This window comes from Erinaceus europaeus, chromosome 3 (genome assembly GCF_950295315.1).
Source record: "Erinaceus europaeus chromosome 3, mEriEur2.1, whole genome shotgun sequence".
Lineage (NCBI taxonomy): Eukaryota > Metazoa > Chordata > Mammalia > Eulipotyphla > Erinaceidae > Erinaceus > Erinaceus europaeus.
In genome coordinates, this window is record NC_080164.1 from 127,308,772 (window position 1) to 127,327,185 (window position 18,414).

At 45.9% G+C, this 18,414-nt stretch overlaps 1 protein-coding gene across 3 annotated transcripts in view; it reads left to right on the plus strand.

Moving 5' to 3' along the window:
- Positions 1 to 8,921: 8,921 nt before the first annotated feature.
- FRAS1 (Fraser extracellular matrix complex subunit 1) overlaps positions 8,922 to 18,414 on the plus strand; it is a 532,387-nt gene continuing 522,894 nt past the window's right edge. For 2 of the 3 annotated variants that reach the window (XM_060187915.1, XM_060187917.1), the window contains exon 1: positions 8,923 to 9,753. In XM_060187915.1, the coding sequence (XP_060043898.1) occupies positions 9,678 to 9,753 (76 nt within the window). In that variant the 5' untranslated portion in view covers positions 8,923 to 9,677. Of the gene's footprint in view, positions 9,754 to 18,414 lie in introns of all 3 variants that reach the window. The other variant, XM_060187916.1, reaches the window with a different exon arrangement.

Sequence of the window (18,414 nt, forward strand, 5' to 3'; positions counted from 1 at the left end):
TTTTGGTGAAGTACACCAACTCCAGTCTGAGTTCTGCTTAGGCTTTCCCACATTCTTTTTGTCTCATACCCACAGGGGAAGGGATTTTGTACTATGTGCACTTAACCTGGTGTGTCACTGCCTGACACCTGTTAGGGAAATGGATTTCTCAACTGTAACCTCCCTCAAATGACAGCAAGTCCCAAGGCTGCCTGTCTTGGGAGGTAGAGCCAGAGAATGCATGGCCAGTTTTTCCTGTCCTTTCAAAAGTCTGGTCATCTTAAGATTGATCCATTCCAGGAGCACCAAAGCCAAACCTGGCTGTCCAGCCATCACTTCAGGCTCACTAGAAAGAAAAGCAGCAAAACGAAATGCTAGAGGAGTCGGAAGAGCAAACATTCCAGGCTCCCATAGACAGTAGAAGAAGTTGCAGTTCCACTTATACCAGTACTGGAAATCTTTGAAAAGCAAAGACACTAAAAGGCACTTAGTCTTCTTTCATGGATGAAGGTATGAGATCATTACCTTTGCTTCCTGCTTTTCATTCGCCATTAGAGAGAGCTCATCATTATCATCAGCAGCAGCATCATCACCGATTTTGATGGATCTGAATAGCCTGCTGAAACAGACCTCCGGGAACATTTACATATCCAATTACAATGGGATGATCATTCACAGTCTTAAAACTGCCTCACACATGAAAATGCCTGACCTAACTGGAAGTTCTTAATAATAATACTTTGTAGAGCAACAAAAGAGAAAATAAATAAATATTTTAAAAATAATAATACTTAGTAACTTTATAGACTTTTAATGTTTTGAAAGATTTTTATACATTCATTTTCTTAATTTGAGATGCAATACAACTCTGGTTGAGAAGTCAATTTCAAGTTATATTATCTCCCTTTTACAGATGAGAACTTAGAAGGTGTATTGCTGACTTACTTGAAGTCAGTCAACCAGTTAGTCTTAGAACTGCATCCTAGCTCTTACTTTCTGGGCTCAGTGAGATAACACAGTCTCTTTTGACTCAATTTATAGATGCCAGTGAAAATAATCTCAAAGCATTGTTTTATATCCGAGAAGGTGAGATATGTTGTCCCTTGTCATTTCTCCTGAGGTCCTTAAAAAAAAAACCTTGAGGGATCTATATGAGGTCTAGGCCAATCATGTCTGTTTGGGAATCTCAGAACTCCCGACTAGGGCCCCAGTTGATGGGGTGGCCTGATAGTGACTAAAGAGTCATCATTAAAGTATGCCAGTCTCTTGCCCTTATTCAGCTTCTGCAGTCCTTGCTTTGATAAGGTTAGCTTTGGAGTGACTGAGGGAAGTATTACAGGAAGTAGGTGAGGAGGGTATCTAAGTCAAAGTAGACACTATATCATTATGAACTTTATGGTGTCTTTTTAGGTCTTTGTATTTGCTTGCTGCATATACTGACTCACTGCAGACTATTGTGCACTTTTGATTTCAGGTATATATTTTGCCTTAATTTATGGATACGTGTGAACATACGCCCTATCTCATGGGACCTGGTTTATATCTAGGTTTTGGGACTTAGGAGGCGAACCACCTGAAATGGAATTATGAAAGGAAAGGCCTCACCCAAGTAATGATGGGTTGACATTCCATGTCTGACGTCTCTGGACACAGTCTGAAGTGAAGCTTGGTGAGGTGGTACTTGTTGTGTTGATTAGGTTGAGATCAGCAGATGAAATATCATTTGGTATGAACTGAGGGAAGCATGCAGGAAAGTGAGCCCCACACTAGAGGTTCCAGGACTGGGGGGAAATATAGGCTCTATCTTTGTCATCTCTGTCAGGAACAGCACAATAGACTGCTTTGTGGGCCCCATAGGACCTTGCCCCCAACATGGATCAACAAGGGTAGAGAATGTTCCATCGACTGAAGGGACGCTGGACAACATACTCTATGTTCCACCTGAGGAAGATGGGTCCCGAAATTGGGGCAGCTTGGAACGTTCCTACTCATGACCATGGAGCTCAGATCTACAGGATGCAGGGGTTACACAGGCTCCTAAACTGAATATGGGCCCCAGATCACATCAAATCAATGGGGCTTACAGTCAACAATATTTATACACCTTTCCCATATTTGGGAGCTACTCTCTTCTCTGATCCAGCTTTCTGGTCCTTTTTCCAGCCATGATATCATCTCTCCAGATGATAACTTGGATCTACCTGCATATCAGATGTCAGGCTCAAGAAAAAAAAAAAAACACAAAGTAGTATAGTCATGGGCTCACTGGAATATAACTTAAATAGGCCTGCTAACTACAAAACAGAGACCCCTCCCCAACTCTTCATCTGAACTATTCCAGCCTTTAGATTCATGATTAGTAACAATTTGTTTGGCTCTATATGTTAATTCTTTTTTCAGCCACTAGGTTCCAGATGCTATCATGATGTCAAACGGACTTCCCTGGACAGACAACCCCACCAATGTGTCCTGGAGCCCTGCTTCCCCAGAACCCCACCCCACTAGGGAAAGAGAGAGACAGGTTGGGAGTATGGATTGACCTACCAATGTCCATGTTCAGCAGGGAAGCAATTACAGAAGCCAGACCTTCCATCTTCTGCATCCCATGACGATCCTGGGTCCATACTCCCAGAGGGTTAAAGAATACGAAAGCTATCAGGGGAGGAGGTGGGATACAGAGTTCTGGTGGTAGGAACTGTGTGGAGTTGTACCCCTCTTATCCTATGTCTTTGTCAGTTGTTTCCTTTTTATAAATAAAAAATGATAATAATAATAAATCACAATTTTAAATAGCTGAGTAGTATTCCATTGTGTACATAGGCAACAACTTGCTCAGCCACTCATCTGTTGTTGGACACCTGTGTTGTTTCCAGGTTTTGGCTATTACAAATTGTGCTGCTAAGAACATAGGTACACACAAATCTTTTTGAATCGGTGTGTTGAGTTCCTTAGGATATATCCCCAGGAGAGGAATTGCAGGATCATAGGGTAAGTCCATTTCTAGCCTTCTTAGAGTTCCCCAGACTGCTTTCCACAGAGGTTGAACCAATTTACCTGGAATACCTTTTTTTTTTTTAACAACTTTTATTTCAAAACCAGACATGATAATTTTTCTTCTACTTTTAAAAATATTTATTTATTCCCTTATTTTGCCCTTGTTGTTTTATTATTGTAGTTATTATTGTTGTTGTTGTTGATGTCATTGTTGGATAGGACAGAGCGAAATGGATAGAGAAGGGGAAGACGGGGGTGGGGGGGAGAGGAAGATAGACACCTGCAGACCTGCTTCACTGCCTGTGAAGCAGTGGGGAGCCGGTGCCAGTGGGGAGCCGGGGGCTTGAACAGTGATCCTTATGCCGGTCCTTGCCCTTTGCTCCATGTGCGCTTAACCTGCTGCACTACAGCCCTACTCCCCTGGAATAACTTCTTATCCAAAGTAAAAGCTAAGAGTATTTGAACATTCTTCTTTATCTTGTACCTCTTCTTTTCATTTTTTATATTTATTTACATATTTGTTTATTTATTTCCTACCAGAGCACTGCTCAGCTCTGGCTTATGGTGGTGCAGGGGACTGAACTTGGGGCTTTGGAGCCTCAGGCATGAGAGTCTGTTTGCATAACCACTATGCTATCTACCACTGCCCTACCTCTTCTTTTTATATCTGGTCTTCCCCTAGTTTTTTTTTTTTTTTATAATAGAAATGAATAAATATGAGAATATACAGTTCAACATAATGATGGGGTGATGAGTTAGAAAAGTTTCCTAAATGTTTTCTGTAATTTCCCTCATTTCTGTGATTATGTTGTATCTATTACCAGTGTCAGCTAGACAGGTAGGTTTTCCATGATCTTCCGGGTGCAACTAGAAGATAATTGGTGATATGGAGAATAACAACAATTTTAAAGTCTGGAAATAACCTTATGACAGTAAAGTACAAGATGAATCAGGTCCAGTCCTATCAGACTTTTATTTAAAATACAAATGCCAGTATTATCTGCATGGGGAAGAAGTTGATTAAATGTGCTTTCCCTTTATTGAGTGCTGGGACCGTTAGGCCTTTTCAGTGACCTCTTAAGCTTGGCATTCTTCTGTGTTGTTACAGTAGGTGCAGAGGTAATATTAAAAATATTTAGGGAGTCGGGCTGTAGCACAGCGGGTTAAGCGCAGGTGGCGCAAAGCACAAGGACCGGCATAAGGATCCCGGTTCCAACTCTGGCTCCCCACCTGCAGGGGAGTCGCTTCACAGGCGGTGAAGCAGGTCTGCAGGTGTCTATCTTTCTCTCCTCCTCTCTGTCTTCCCCTCCTCTCTCCATTTCTCTCTGTCCTATCCAACAACGACGACAACAACAATAATAACTACAACAATAAAACAACAAAGGCAACAAAAGGGAATAAATAAATAAAAATAAAATATTTTAAAAAATTAAAAAAATATTTAGAGGGGGCAGAGCAGTGGTGTGCTCAGTTAAGTGTGTATTTGTGTCCAAGGACTGGGTTCAAGCCCCCAGTATCCACCTGCTGGGGGTGGGGGAAGAAGCTTCAGGAGCAGAAAAGCAGAGCTACAGGTGCCTCTCTTTCTCCCTCTCTAGCTCCCTCTTTCTTTTCAATTTCTCTCTAGTCTATCAGAATAAGACGAAGTGAGGGGAAGGAAAAAAAAAATCACTTTTCAATTTCTCTCTAGTCTATCAGAATAAGACGAAGTGAGGGGAAGGAAAAAAAAAATCACCACAGGAAATGGTGGGTTCATCATGCAGTCATGAGCCCCATCAAGAACTCTGAGGACAATAACATTTTTTTTTTTTTAGAAGCTGGGAGGTGAGTCACCAACTAGAACTTGCATGTTGCCATGTGTAAACACCTAGGTTTGAGCCCTTGACCACCACACGAGAACACTGGCACCTGGGAAACATTACAAGTGGTCATGCAATGTTTTCATGTCTCTCTTTCTCTCTCTCCCTCTCTACATCTCATCCTTTATCTAACTGGGGGGAAAAGTGGGGAAAAATCCATTGGGTGTGGTGGAATTGCACAAGTGAAAAATCCTAGCAGCAAAAATTAAAATTAAATAAAGTAATTGTGAGGCAGGGACACCAACAAATGAGGCTACTCTCCCCAGCCTGCTCCAGCTGCTAGGACCCAACCATTGTGCAAAGGTGGGGGATGGGAACTTCCCCAAGGGGACAAGACAAGGAAACAAATAAAACTTGGTCTTCTTTTCTTTCTTTCTTCTTTTCTTTTTCTTTCTTTCTTTCTTTCTTTCTTTCTTTCTTTCTTTCCCCCCTTGTTGTGGTTATTATTGTTGTTGCTGATGTCGTGTTGTTGGATAGGACAGAGAGAAATGGAGAGAGGAGGGGAAGACACAGGGGGAGAGAAAGATAGACACCTGTAGACCTACCTGCTTCACCAACTGTGAAGCGAACCCCCTGCAGGTGGGGAGCTGGAGGTGGGGGGGTGGGCTCGAATCGGGATCCTTACACTGGTCCTTGTGCTTTGAGCCACGTGCGCTTAACCCACTGCTCTACTGCCGGACCCCCTTCTTTTCTTTCTCTTTCTTTTCTCTTTCTCTCTTTTTAATTTTATTGCCCTGGTTGTTTTATTGTTGTAGTTATTACTGTTGTTGTTATTGATGTCGTCGTTCTTGGATAGGACAGAGAGAAATGGAGAGAGGAGGGGAAGACAGAGAGGGGGAGAGAAAGATAGACACCTGCAGACCTGCTTCACCGCCTGTGAAGCGACTCCCCTCAGGTGGGAAGCTGGGGGCTCGAACCCGTATCCTTACGCTGGTCCTTGCGTTTTGCGGCACGTGCGCTTAACCTGCTGCTCTAGTGCCAGACTCCTTTCTTTCTTTCTTTTCTTTCCCTTTCTTTCTTTCTTTCTTTCTTTCTTTCTTTCTTTCTTTCTTCCTTTCTTTCTTTCTCTTTCCTTCCTTCCTTCTTTCTTTCCCTTCCCCTTCCTTCTTTCTTTCTTCCTTTCTTTCTTTCCAGGGAAAAAATTCTAGATACAGAGTCCTCCCCCTCCTACTTGGTTTTGGACTTACATATTACTACAGAACTATCATTTCCCAGAAAATAAATGGTCAGTAGCATTTTTCTTTCTGTAAAACAATATCTGGATTCATAGAAGATAATGAATGTGCTGGGACTGGGCAGTAGTGCACTGGGTTAAGCGTGCATAGTACGAAGTGCAAGGATCCTGGTTCAAGCTCCTGGCTTCTCACCTGCAGGGGGGTTGCTTCATAAGCAGTGAAGCTGGTCTGCAGGTGTCTTTCTATCCCCCTCTCTATCTTCCCCTCTTCTCTCAATTTCTCTGTCCTACCCTATAAAATAAAGAAAAAAAGAAAAAGAAAAGGCCTCCAGGAGCAGTGGACAGGGATAATCCAAGTCCTGAATATATGAAGAACTCTTAAAATTCTACATGGAATTAACAACACCAGTAACAGAAATATAAAAGGGCCTTTAAGACATAAACACCCAGAGATACTAAAAATATAAGAAAGAATATTTCATCTCATGGATGAGCAGGGAATTGAAGATTTTAAAAATACTGCTATTTCTCTTGACTAGTATCTGTTAATATCTAACATATGTTAGATGTGGTACATAAACACTTAATTTTTCTTTTTTAATGAGGACTAAATGGGAAAGTTACAGTGTTCAGCACAAAGTATTCTAAATATGTATTAGCTGTTGTCTCTATAATCATATGCAGCAGGCATGACAATTTAACCCCCTGCCCCAACCAAAGGAGGCAACATGGCTAAGGAAGTATTAATAGATGACACTGGGGCCAATCCGAGATTTGTTGGTCATTTTCACATAAGTAGTGGAAGGCAAGGTGACTCAGGGAGTATATTGTGGGCCTGAGATCTTAGGTTCAATCCCCTGCTCCGTAGTAGAGCACCAGGGACAGAGGCAAGTGGAATTTCATGGATGGTGGGGTGGTGCTTTCATAGCTTTCCCTCCCCTAGAAATATTTAAAAAAAATTAGGGCCATGAGATAGCTTACTTGCTAGGGCACCCACCTTACCACACGTGATAAGCTGGGTTTGAGTCCCCAGCACCATATGGGAACAGCATGTGAAAATCTAAATGTGAATAAAGAGGACCACAGACTTAAATGTTTCTGGTTAATGGACTATCAATTCCTTGTCAGTGAGAGCAGTGGCTGTGGCAAAGGGCATTCATTTGTAGAGGTTAATGTGTATAAACTTGTTAAGGTTATTCACACGTCTATCTACAAGCACATTTCACTAGATTTTGTCATCATAATGAAGTAGGTTATGATAATAGTTCTTTCCCCTCAACATCTCAACGTAAGTGACCTTAGAAGATTCTGGACACACATAATTACCGGACTATTGAAACTTTCAATCATTTGGTTGTCCATGGCTATTTGGGGAAGGACTCCAGGATCATCCACTCCTCCTAGTCAGGGTTTACGGAGGGTGTGAGGGCCACTTCGGGGCGGTGTGGTGGAGAGGGAGTGTTATATATAACACTCATACATATGAGGCTTTGAGTGAGTTGGTATTGTTCTTCTTCATCCCTCATCCTTCCATCCCTAACTTCCTTCCTTTTTAAAAAAGGAGCGCATTTGAATTTAGCGCAAGTATAACAGATGTCTTGTTGATACTCCTTTGAGTGCTATGAGCGTATGATTTTTTAAAATAAAATAAATTATAGAGAGAACAAACTGTTTAAGTTATTCTTAGTCAGCGGTGGTTACAAAAATTGTTATAAGGAAGGTGTTCGAGGTGGTAATGGGTTTGTCAGAGTGTGTTCAGAACATTTGACATGCCATGGAGAAAATGTCAACTTTTTAAGTAAAAGATGGAGAGGAGTTCTCCCCTGCCCCCAGGGAGAGGGTTAAAAACCATCCAATCCCACTTGATATGGCCACTTCTCTCAGAGACTTTTTGCCTAGTCCATTCTTTCAAAAAATGTTAACTAAGTGCCTAGTATGGACTTCCAGTACAGAGGTGACGAAGTCTCCAACCCAGAGTCAGTCACAGTCCTGGTAAAGTTGGGTGCACCTTGCACAACCCCCTCCACTCATGCACGAATCAGTGCCAGTGTGCCCGAGATGCTGGCAAGGCACTAACTGTCACATGGCACTAACCAGTTACGATCGGAGTTAGTGAAAAGGTAACATTTCATTGTTGAAGACCAAACTGCCATTTCACGGCTATGAATGTTCAGTGTTTGACCCCACCGGACAGGTTCTCCCATCTCAGTTCAACTGCAGGACCCTGGACGCCTCTTCTCGGGACCAACCACAACCCTGCTAGCATCCCTCCGAAGCAGCTGCTCTCCTCTCATAATTGGCCAGCCCCAGACCAGTTGTTTTTATTTGGTTCTATAATGGTCAGCGGCCCTCAGTCCCGGCGGGAATCCAGAGAATCAATGCGCGTTCCCGCCGGCTCAGTCCTCAGTTATTTTCCAGCTTTTGGCATTTGGGGGCGCCAGCCCCTGTAGGGTTCCAATGACAACTTGGCTCTGGTAGAAGTAAAGGTGCACTGACGGTGGGAGGCCCGGAGGAGCCTCTCAGGCTGCTGGGAAAACCTGTGATGCCACCCCCCACCCCTGGGTCCCCTAGCAAGGAGGGGGTCAGGCCTGCCTGGTGCACTTAGTTCAGTAGGCGGGGCGGGGGGGGGGTCGCGTCAGTGCCTTTGAATGTGGGCATATACCTCCCGATCCGCCCATCCCCTGGGGGGGGGGTGTGCAGACCGGGTCTGCGGCCCCTCGGTGGTGCCGGAGAGAAGACCAAGCCATGTTCCCGCACCCCCTCCTCGCCGGTGTGACCCCTTCAGATCCCGCCCCCAGACAAAGGCTCTGTGAACTCCAGCGGAACGGGAGAGGGGATCAGGTTGCTCTCTCGCTGCCCCCGCCCCCACCCCTTCCCCACGTGACTCGGGAGGCTCTGCTGGCCCTCCGAGTCCAGGGTCCATTTTCACACCGAGCGGGGGAGGGGGGAGAGGTGGAGGCGGGGCGTGTGTCTCTTAAATGCGGGCATCCGGACCCGGCTGGATTCCGTGCGTTTCCGGGCTCTGAGTTGCGGGTGCACTCCCGCCTCTTTGCTCAGTGCATGTGAGCCCGGACTCCCCCTGCTCTCGTGTGGTCGCGGCGAGCCCCGCCCGGGTGCCGAGCCAGCCTCGCTCCGCGGCGTCCACACTCGCCGGCCTCGGAACACCCGCTGCAGGGAGGCTGCGGCGCGGGGAGCCTGGGAGCTGCCCGCAGCGCCGCGCAAAGTTTCCCACGAGCGGCCCCGGGCGTCCAGGTCCGCGGCCCGACCCCCCGGGAGGTGTGGCCGCGTCTTTCGGGGGCTCCTGCGACCCCTTGTGCTGACGCACAGCCACCTAGTGTCTCCAGACAACTTTCAAAAGCTGCTGCCAACGAGCTTTGCGCGGGCGGGGGTCGGCACAGACAACCGGGGGCTAAGCTGCAGACCTGCAACTTTGGGCGTAGAGCGGTGCCGCCACCTTCCCGGCTCTGCCCCGCGCGCTCCCCGCCGCCGCCGCCGCCGGTGAATTGAATTCCCCGCCCGCCTAGCCGCCTCCCGCTGCAGCCAGTGTCGCCCGTGCCGGGCGGGCTCATCGCCTGGGAACCGCCGCCCCCCGCGCGCCCCGCGGGCGATTCGGCCGCGAGCTGCGCCCCGGATGCTGGAGGCCCGGCGCCCCCAGCCTGGGAGCCGCGGCGGCGATGGGCGTCTGCAAAGTGTGGCTCGCGCTTGCCCTGGTGACCGCCGCGCTTGCAGCTTTGCCTCCTCGCGCTGAAGGTGAGCGGCCGGTGCCGGGCGTGTGTCTGTGTGTTAGTGCTCCTTAGAAAGCTCGGCGGATTTGTGGCATTAGAGGTCGGATGGAAGTTTTTTTGGGGGTGGTGGCCGGGGAGGTGGGTGGGAGTGAAAGCCGAGTGGCCTTTTGCATACGAACAGATGACTTTTACCTGCAGCTCCCAAGCTCGATTCCCATCCCTCTTGCCCCGGGTGAGTGTGGGTTGGTGGGTGGGTAGCACCTCGGAAATCAGATTCAGTTTCTCTGCATTTTCCCGCCGCCCCCCAAATGGAAGGCAACTGCTGGGGGGGGGGCGCAGGTGAGGGGCGGACGCGGAGCTCTTTCTCGCTTAAAAAATAACTTATGCTCCCTGGAAGCGGGCACCCCGGCTCCCCAAAGCTCCGGCCGATCCCCCACGCCCTGCTCGCCCCAGTGACTCTCCCCAAGTGCAGCGGAGATGCTCACAGCGAGCTGGCGCGGCGAAGCTACTGCGCGAGCCTGCCCGATGGAAAAGCCGCGGGGGAGAGTTGGCGCCTCTTCTCCGCTTCTCCCTGAGCCTCGCGGCTTGCCTCAGAAGCCTCCCACCCTCACCCCTACACTACTTGTACAGCCCCGGAGCTGGGGACTGGTCGGGGGGGTGATTGGAGGAATTGTCCCCATGCTGGAAAAAGAAATCCTGATCCAGGCAAATAAATGAATAAATCAGTGCGGAGTTGGGGGGCTGTGCTAGTGCGTGCCTGCAGCCCCGGGCGCGGGTAGAGCCTCGGGAGCAGCTGCCTCTTCCGCGCCGGCTTTTCGGGCTGGCGGGCGGGCGCGAGCCGCGGGGCTGGGGCGTTCACGCGCCTGTGAGTTTTCCTGCGCGCGCGGGTCCCGCCGGCCTACCTCCCCGGAAGCGTGCACGTGTGCACGTGTAGTCTGTCTCTTAAAAGTGGGGCGGGGCAATGGACAGCTTTCTTCCAGATGCGTTACCTGTAGAGATGTGTGTTTGTGTGTGGCGTGCTTGCGTGTAGGCATACTTAAAAAAAAGTTAAGGCTTTAATTAGGATAATAAGCCGGGTGAGACGTAACCCAGACCACCCAGAGTTGAATCTGAGACAGGGATATTACATTTTCCACCTGGCGGTGACTGTTTCTACTTGAGAGCCACATCCCAGCAAGGCGGGAAACGTGCTGTCTCCTACATAAGGTCACCAGGGGGCAGTGGACATGATGGAGATTTTCAGAACCAAACATCTTGAAATTGCCACGACCATTATTTTTGAAAGTCTGCAGGGCCCCTTACTTGTTTTCAAAGAATCCCGTCTTCAAGGGGGAGGAGGAGTGCAGGGCACCAGGGTCGCTGTTCCTCCCAAGATTCTTTGGAAAGTCTTCTGAATCATTTTTTTTTAAACCCATCTTTAGAGGTTTCTAGTCATTTCACAGACTTGATTGATAGATGCCTCAGGCATTCATTCTATCGAAGTTACAGTGATGCTTATCTCACTGAATAAATGAGTATAGGCACTTACTAAATACTTGTTTGCTTGGCACTGCATTTAATTAATTTTAACCAAGTGATTTTAGTCCGACAGTCAAATAAATTGCTGTCTGATGAAATGTTTAGTTTGGTTCTATTAGTATTTTACTTTCCTCTTAAAAAAATTTGAGCTTGTGGGGTGGACGGGGATGTAGTATGGTAGACATGCTTCCTCCTGTGTGTGAAGTCCCGGGTTCCATTTCAGACAACAGCAGACCAAAAGAAAACACCAAGGGGGAGTCGGGCGGTAGTGCAGCGGGTTAAGCACGGGTGGTGCAAAGCACAAAGACTGGCGTAATAATCCCGGTTTGAGCCCCCGGCTCCCCACTTGCAGGGGGCTTGCTTCACAAGCGGTGAAGCAGGTCTGCAGGTGTCTCTCTTTCTTTCCCCCTCCTTTCTCCATTTCTCTCTGTCCTACCTCACAATGACGACATCAATAACAACAACAACAACAATAATAACTACAACAATAAAACAACAAGGGCAACAAAAGGGAATAAATAAATACTAAAAAAAAAAAAAACACCAAGGAAAAAATCAAAGGCTCTCAGAGATTTCTTCAAGTTTTTATTAGCGTCGACAGTGATTTTTGATATGTTCATGACCAAATTTGTTCTTCTCTTCACTGCTCAGAGAGCATGCCCCACATCTTCTAGCTCAACAGCTAATCATTCTATAATTGAACAAGGCGTGGGCTCCCTCACTGAGCTGTGTGCTGACAGAGCTTCTAGTTATTTTCGTATCTCTAGCTCAGCCTTGGAACTCAGTAGGTGCCAAAAAAAAAAAAAATACTGGGCAGATAAATGAGTGTTGCCGAATCCCATTCTTTTGACTTAAGCTTAGACTTCTAGGATAAGCTGCTGCATGACCCTGAATGAACCATCTAAGTACTTTGGGTTGTGGTTTTGTCACTTACCAAATGCAGAAGTTGTCTTGGTGATAGCTCTGAAATGTTTTTGCTAATCACCCAGCATAGGGGAGAAAAAAAAGAAAAGTATCAGTGCTTTGCCAGAGTGCTTTATTTATGGCCAGTTGCAAGCACTGTAGTTTTGAATTGTATTTTAATTACTAAAAGATAAATGAATTTTAATGGGCAGTGCCATTTTGCATTGTATTTTATTGCCAGACTGGCAAATTACTATGTTTGAGAATGTAATAAAAATCTGGCATTCACAGGGGCCATGTGATAAAGCTCAGCAGGGAGGCCACCTGGCTTGCTATACGTGTATGACCCAGGTTCATGGCCCACACACAACATGGGAGTCCTGCTGCACCTGGAGAAGCTCTTGTGCTGTGGTGTGTCCTCTGTTTATTTACTTTTGATTTTTTAAATTTCTTTATTGGGGAATTAATGTTTTACATTTGACAGTAAATAGTCTCCTCTGTTTTTGTCTGTCTGTTTGTCTCTGAAAAAGTTGGTCCGGTGGGGCTGGGTGGTGGTGCACCTGGTTGAGCGCATGTATTACACTGCTCAAGGACCCGGGTTCGAGACCCCAGCCCCCACCTGCAGGAGGAAAGCTTTGCAAGTGGTGAAGCAGGGCTGTAGGTGTCTCTCTGTCTCTCTCCCTCTCTGTCACCTTCTTGATTTCTGGCTTTCTCTATCCAATAAATAAAGATAATACAAAAATTTAAAAATTAAAAAAAAATGTTGGTCTGGAATGGTGAGGTCCAGGCAGCATACTTGTGAGGTCCAGGCAACACAAATAAGTAAATAGATAAATAAAGCATTCACAGAGAACATTCTAGCAAATACAGCCGCTTTCTAGATTAGATCAACTCTGTCATGTTTTCTAGAGCAGTGCATCTTGAGTTGTATCAGTGAGTCAAAGTGTTGTGAAGTTATACTTGATAGAATGTACCTATTCAGGTAGAGGGAAAAGCTACTGAATTGGAGGTTAAGACAACTGAGTTTTGGGGGTTGGGTGGTAGCACAGTGGGTTAAGCGCACGTGGCGCGAAGCGCAAGAACCGGTCTTAGGATCCCTGTTCGAGAACCTGGCTCCCCACCTGCAGGGGAATCACTTCACAGGCAGTGAAGCAGGTCTGCAGGTGTCTCTCTTTCTCTCCCCCTCTCTGTCTTCCCCTCCTGTCTCCATTTCTCTCTGTCCTATCCAACAACAACGACATCAGTAACAATAGTAATAACCACAACAATGGTAAAACAACCAGGGTAACAAAAGGGAAAAAATGGCCTCCAGGAGCAGTGGATTCCACACCGAGCCCCGGCAATAACCCTGGAGGCAAAAAAGAAAAAAAAAAAAAAGAGACCTGAGTTCTGAAGAAAAAAATAAAAGAGAGAGAGAGAGAGAAAAAGAAATGAGTTCTGGTCTGTGTTCTGTTTTTTTCTTTCTTTCTTTTTTTGTTTTCTTCCTCTAGGGTTATCTCTGGGGCTTGGTGCTGGCACTAGGAATCTACTGCTCCTGGTGACCATTTGTTCCACTTTGTTGGGTAAGAGAGAAATTGAGAGGGAGGAGGAGATAGGGAGAAAGATAGACACCTGCTTCACTGCTTGTGAAGTGTCCCTCTTGCAGATTGGGGATCTGAGGGCTTGAACTGGGATCCTCTCACAGGTCTTAGTGCTTAGTATTTATTATTTATTCATTTTATCAACATTATTATTATTATTTTGCCTCCAGGGTTATTGCTGGGGCTCAGTGCCTGCGCCATGAATCCACTGCTCCTGGAGGCCATTTTTTCCCGCTTTTGTTGCCCTTGTTGTGGTTATTATGGCCATTTCCCTCCCCTTTTGTTGCCCTTGTTGTGGTTATTATTGTTGATGTCATTGTTGTTGGATAGGACAGAAAGAAATGGAGAGAGGAGGGGGAGACAAAGAGGGGGAGAGAAAGATAGACACCTGCAGACCTGCTTCACCACCTGTGAAGCAACTCCCCTGCAGGTGGGGAGCCGGGGGCTCGAACACGGATCCTTACACTGGTCCTTGCGCTTTGCGCCAAGTGCGCTTAGTATTTATTATGTGCACTTAACTGGGTGTGCCTTCGCCCCCAGCTCCCTGTTCTATTAATTCTCAAGTGGCTTTGGTCAACCCCATCACCTCCCAGGCTTTTCCCATAATGCTCTTAGCGTTGAAAAACTGCAATCATTTGGTAGACATTTTAATTTATTAGTAGCTCAGCTTATGTGGTTCTGTTGTTGGCGAGAGAGAGAGAGAGAGAGAGAAAGAAAGAAAGATCCTTCTGCATAAGACTTGATGCTTTAAGGCTTATTGTTAAGAGAGGACATAGAATGGGGAAATAGCTCATCTTTTCATTCTTTCATTCCACAAATCTTCATTAAGAGCTTATGTGTCAGTTTATGTCTGCTAGGGGGATACAAACTTTAAAAAACCATGACACCTGCCCTCCAGGAGTTTGTAAGCCCAGAAATCGCTACTGTCAGTTAAGTAACCCTTGGGATATATAAGCATTAGTGGATCTCCCAATAGTAGATAATTGCAACTTTGCATCTTTTTGGTTATTGCAACTACCTGTTAGTGGAATTAAAAGAGGCAAGGGATTGTCAAGAGACTTTTAGTGCCAACACACTGCATTTCTGTTGTCCTTTGGGGACTGGGTTCTGGGCGCTCCTTCATATCCCTTGATTAGTGAGGACACAGCCATCTGTAGTCACTGTTCTGGACTTGAGTGGCATTATCACTCAGCTTTTACTTCTTCTTCTTCTAGCGTTTGCCCTTCTTCCGTAGCCAGTCAACAGCATCAGGTTGAGCCTGATGTAAAGTTTCGAGACCTCCTTTGAATCTGGAGAGGTGGCAGTCGTTGACTATGTGGGTCATAGTCTGTCTGTAGCCGCAGGGGCAGTTCGGGTCGTCTCTGGCTCCCCAGCGATGGAACATAGCGGCGCACCGGCCATGGCCTGTTGGATAGCGATTGAGGAGGGCCCAATCATAATGTGCTAGGTCAAAGCCGGGTTGACGCTTGCAGGGGTCTGTGATGAGGTGTTTGTTCTTTACCTCAGCTGACTGCCAACTCTGTTTCCAAGAGTCTGGAACAGAGAAGTTCAGTGTAGGCGTAGGGGACCAGATTGGGTGACGAGATGTCAAGCGTTGGACAGGGTGGGCGAAGATATCCGCGTATATTGGCAGGTCCGGTCGAGCGTAGACGTGGGAAATTATTATCTTAGATGATGCCGCCTCCCGACGAATATCTGGCGGGGCGATGTTGCTAAGAACTGGCAGCCATGGAACCGGGGTGGAACGGATGGTTCCAGAAATTATCCTCATGGAGGAATATAATTTGGAATCGACCAAGTGGACATGGGGGCTATGGAACCATACTGGGGCACAGTATTCTGCAGTGGAATAGCATAATGCCAGAGACGATGAAGCGCTCGCTTTTACTCAGACACAAGTAGTCATAAAATGCTTAAACGCATGGCTCAGGAAAGGGGTGGGGATTACCACATGGCAGAGTTAGAGCCATGTGCCATAGTTCAAAAAGCAGTATGCCCATTTCAGTTTAGTTTTGATTTCTGTTAATTGCTCAGAATCCTAGTTGACAGTGATCAGGTCATAAATTGTCCCATCCATCTAGAAAGCTATTCTTTTTTTTAAAAAAACTGCTTCACAGTGTGCCAGCCATAAGTTGGATTCGAACACAACAGAAAACGGAAAACTTTAAAGGCCAGCGAGTGGCTGCTTGTTCCTAATCAATCTTGCTTTTGTGATTCCACACTCCAGATCTCTTTGTAGCTTATTGTCCCATCTGCCACTATTAGTTCTTTGAACTCATGAATCTAATCTAGTATTTTGTAGTACTTGGGTTTAGCTTTTTAAAAAATTTTTTATTTATAAAATGGAAACACCGACAAGACCATAGGATAAGAGAGGTACAATTCGACACAGTTCCTACCACCAGAACCCCGTATCCTATCCCCTCCTCTGATAGCTTTCCTGTTCTTTATCCCTGTGGGAGTATGGACTCAGGGTCATTATGGGGTGCAGAAGGTGGAAGGTCTGGCTTCTATAATTGCATCCCTGATGAACATAGGTGTTGGCAGGTTGATTCATACTTTCAGCCTGTCTCTCTTTCCCTAGTGGGACAGGCGTCTGGTGAAGTAGTTCTCCAGGACACATTGGTGGGGTCGTCTGCTCAGGGTTTAACTTCTAATCTACCCATTTTACTGGGAACTTTTTTTTAATAGTAAATAGTTTTAGGATGCAGGTACCAGCATAGACTAGCTTGCATTTCCCTTAAAAGGTTTAGATTTTATTCAGTATTCAATAAAGAGACATGCTGCATTGTATAGGAGTGCTCAAAAAAACAACCCAGATGCTTGCTTGTCAAAATGATTGTGAAGTCACATTTTACCTCTGGGGCCTTGAGGGGAGTCAGGCATAGTAGAAGGGGGTCCTGGCTTCCTTTTAGACCCTATGTATGACCCCTCCCCCCCACTCAAACCTTGCCGTCCCTGCAGAACTTCTTGCACTTTTTCATAAGCTGTGGGATAGTACAACTTAAATTCCCCTGCCTTTCAGTTGTATTCATGACTTGAAACTGGCAAAGTTCTCGGAAGACTTTATGCTCCGGGGCCAAGTAGTGGCCCACCTGGTTGAGTGCATGTTACAGTGTGCAAATACCTGGGTTTGAGCCCCCCCCTCCCCCCGCAGGGGGAAAGCTTTGCAAGTGGTGAAGTTGTGCTGTGGGTATCTGTCTTTCTCTCTCTCTGTCACCCCCTTCCCTTTTGATTTATGACTGTCTCTATCCAATAAAAAGTAAATAAAGATAATAAAAACATAAAAAATTATGTTGACTTACATGCACCATTATCTTAAAACAACAACAACAACAACAAAAAAAGACTTTTTTTTTCTACCAAAGCACTGCTCAGCTCTGGTTTATGGTGTGGGGGGTTGAACCTGGGACTTTGGAGCCTCAGTAATGAGAGCCTCCTTGCATAACCATTATGATATCTACCCCCACTCTCAAAGAAGAAGACTTTATACTCCCATTGTCTCTTTATTCCCCCAGACCTCACCAGTAAGTCCTGTGACACTACCTCCCCAGAGTCCTAATCACTAGGGAAAGAGGAACAGGCTGGGGGTGTGGATCGACCTGTCAATGCCCACGGGGTCCAGTGGAAAAGCCAGAACTCCCACCGTTTGCTCCTCATATAGAATTTTGGTCCATACTCCCAGAGAGATGAAGAATAGAGGATGTTCCAATGGAGGGGATGGAAAATGGAACTGTTTGGAATTATATGGAATTATACCCCTCCTATCCCACAATCTTGTCTATCATTATTAAATCACTAATAAAAAACAACAACAACAACAAAATGCCTACTTCTTTGTTTAGTTTTTCACCCTCTGTCAGAATCTACCTGGTCCTTTGAAAGCCATGCATTTTCATGAGAGAGAGTCATTCTAGCACTCCTTCTGAAAACTGTGATGAGTGGAGAGAGCCTCTTTGCTTTCAGCACTGTGTGAATTGATTAGTGAGTGAGTGGAAGGGTTTCTTGTAAAAACCAGAGCACTCAGCACCCAGCACCCTGTGTCACCACTTCCTGGTGGGTGGGAAACGTATGCCATTGTGGGAGAAATATGCTTTCTTTCTAAGACCACATCTGGCATTGGGTGGTGATAAATGTTTGAGGACTTGGACAGCGCATTGGAATGCTTTCTTGAGAGAGTAGAAACGAGGTTTTGAAAGCTGTGTTAATGGAGACTCATTTGTGCAGCTGCCTTCTGGGTAGAGCTGTTCTGTGCTGGGAAAACCCTCAGAAGGGGAAACTTATTTCTTCTGGAGTTGTAGATCATAGAGTGGCCCAAATGGAGTTATTTTCCTTTCCTAATGATGGAATTTATCAGCAGATACACACTGCTTTGACTGGAATCTCTAGCAGATGTTTGGCTTAACCAAGTGTGTATTGGTGCCACACTTAAAGCTGCTTGATTTTTTTCACATTATAATGAATTTATAATGTCTGTTTAAATAAATTTTAATATGGGTGCTGGTATATTTAAGAGACTTGATTCCTTATGGAATTTTGAAAAGATACAGGCTTTTGGAAGGTAATAAGAATGGTAGAGGATGGTTTTATAAAGGTTAAATTTCGATGAAGTAAATAGTGGCCTTTGTTTTAAATGTCAAGTAAATATGGCAATTTAACTAATCTAGAACTTGAATTTTGTATGT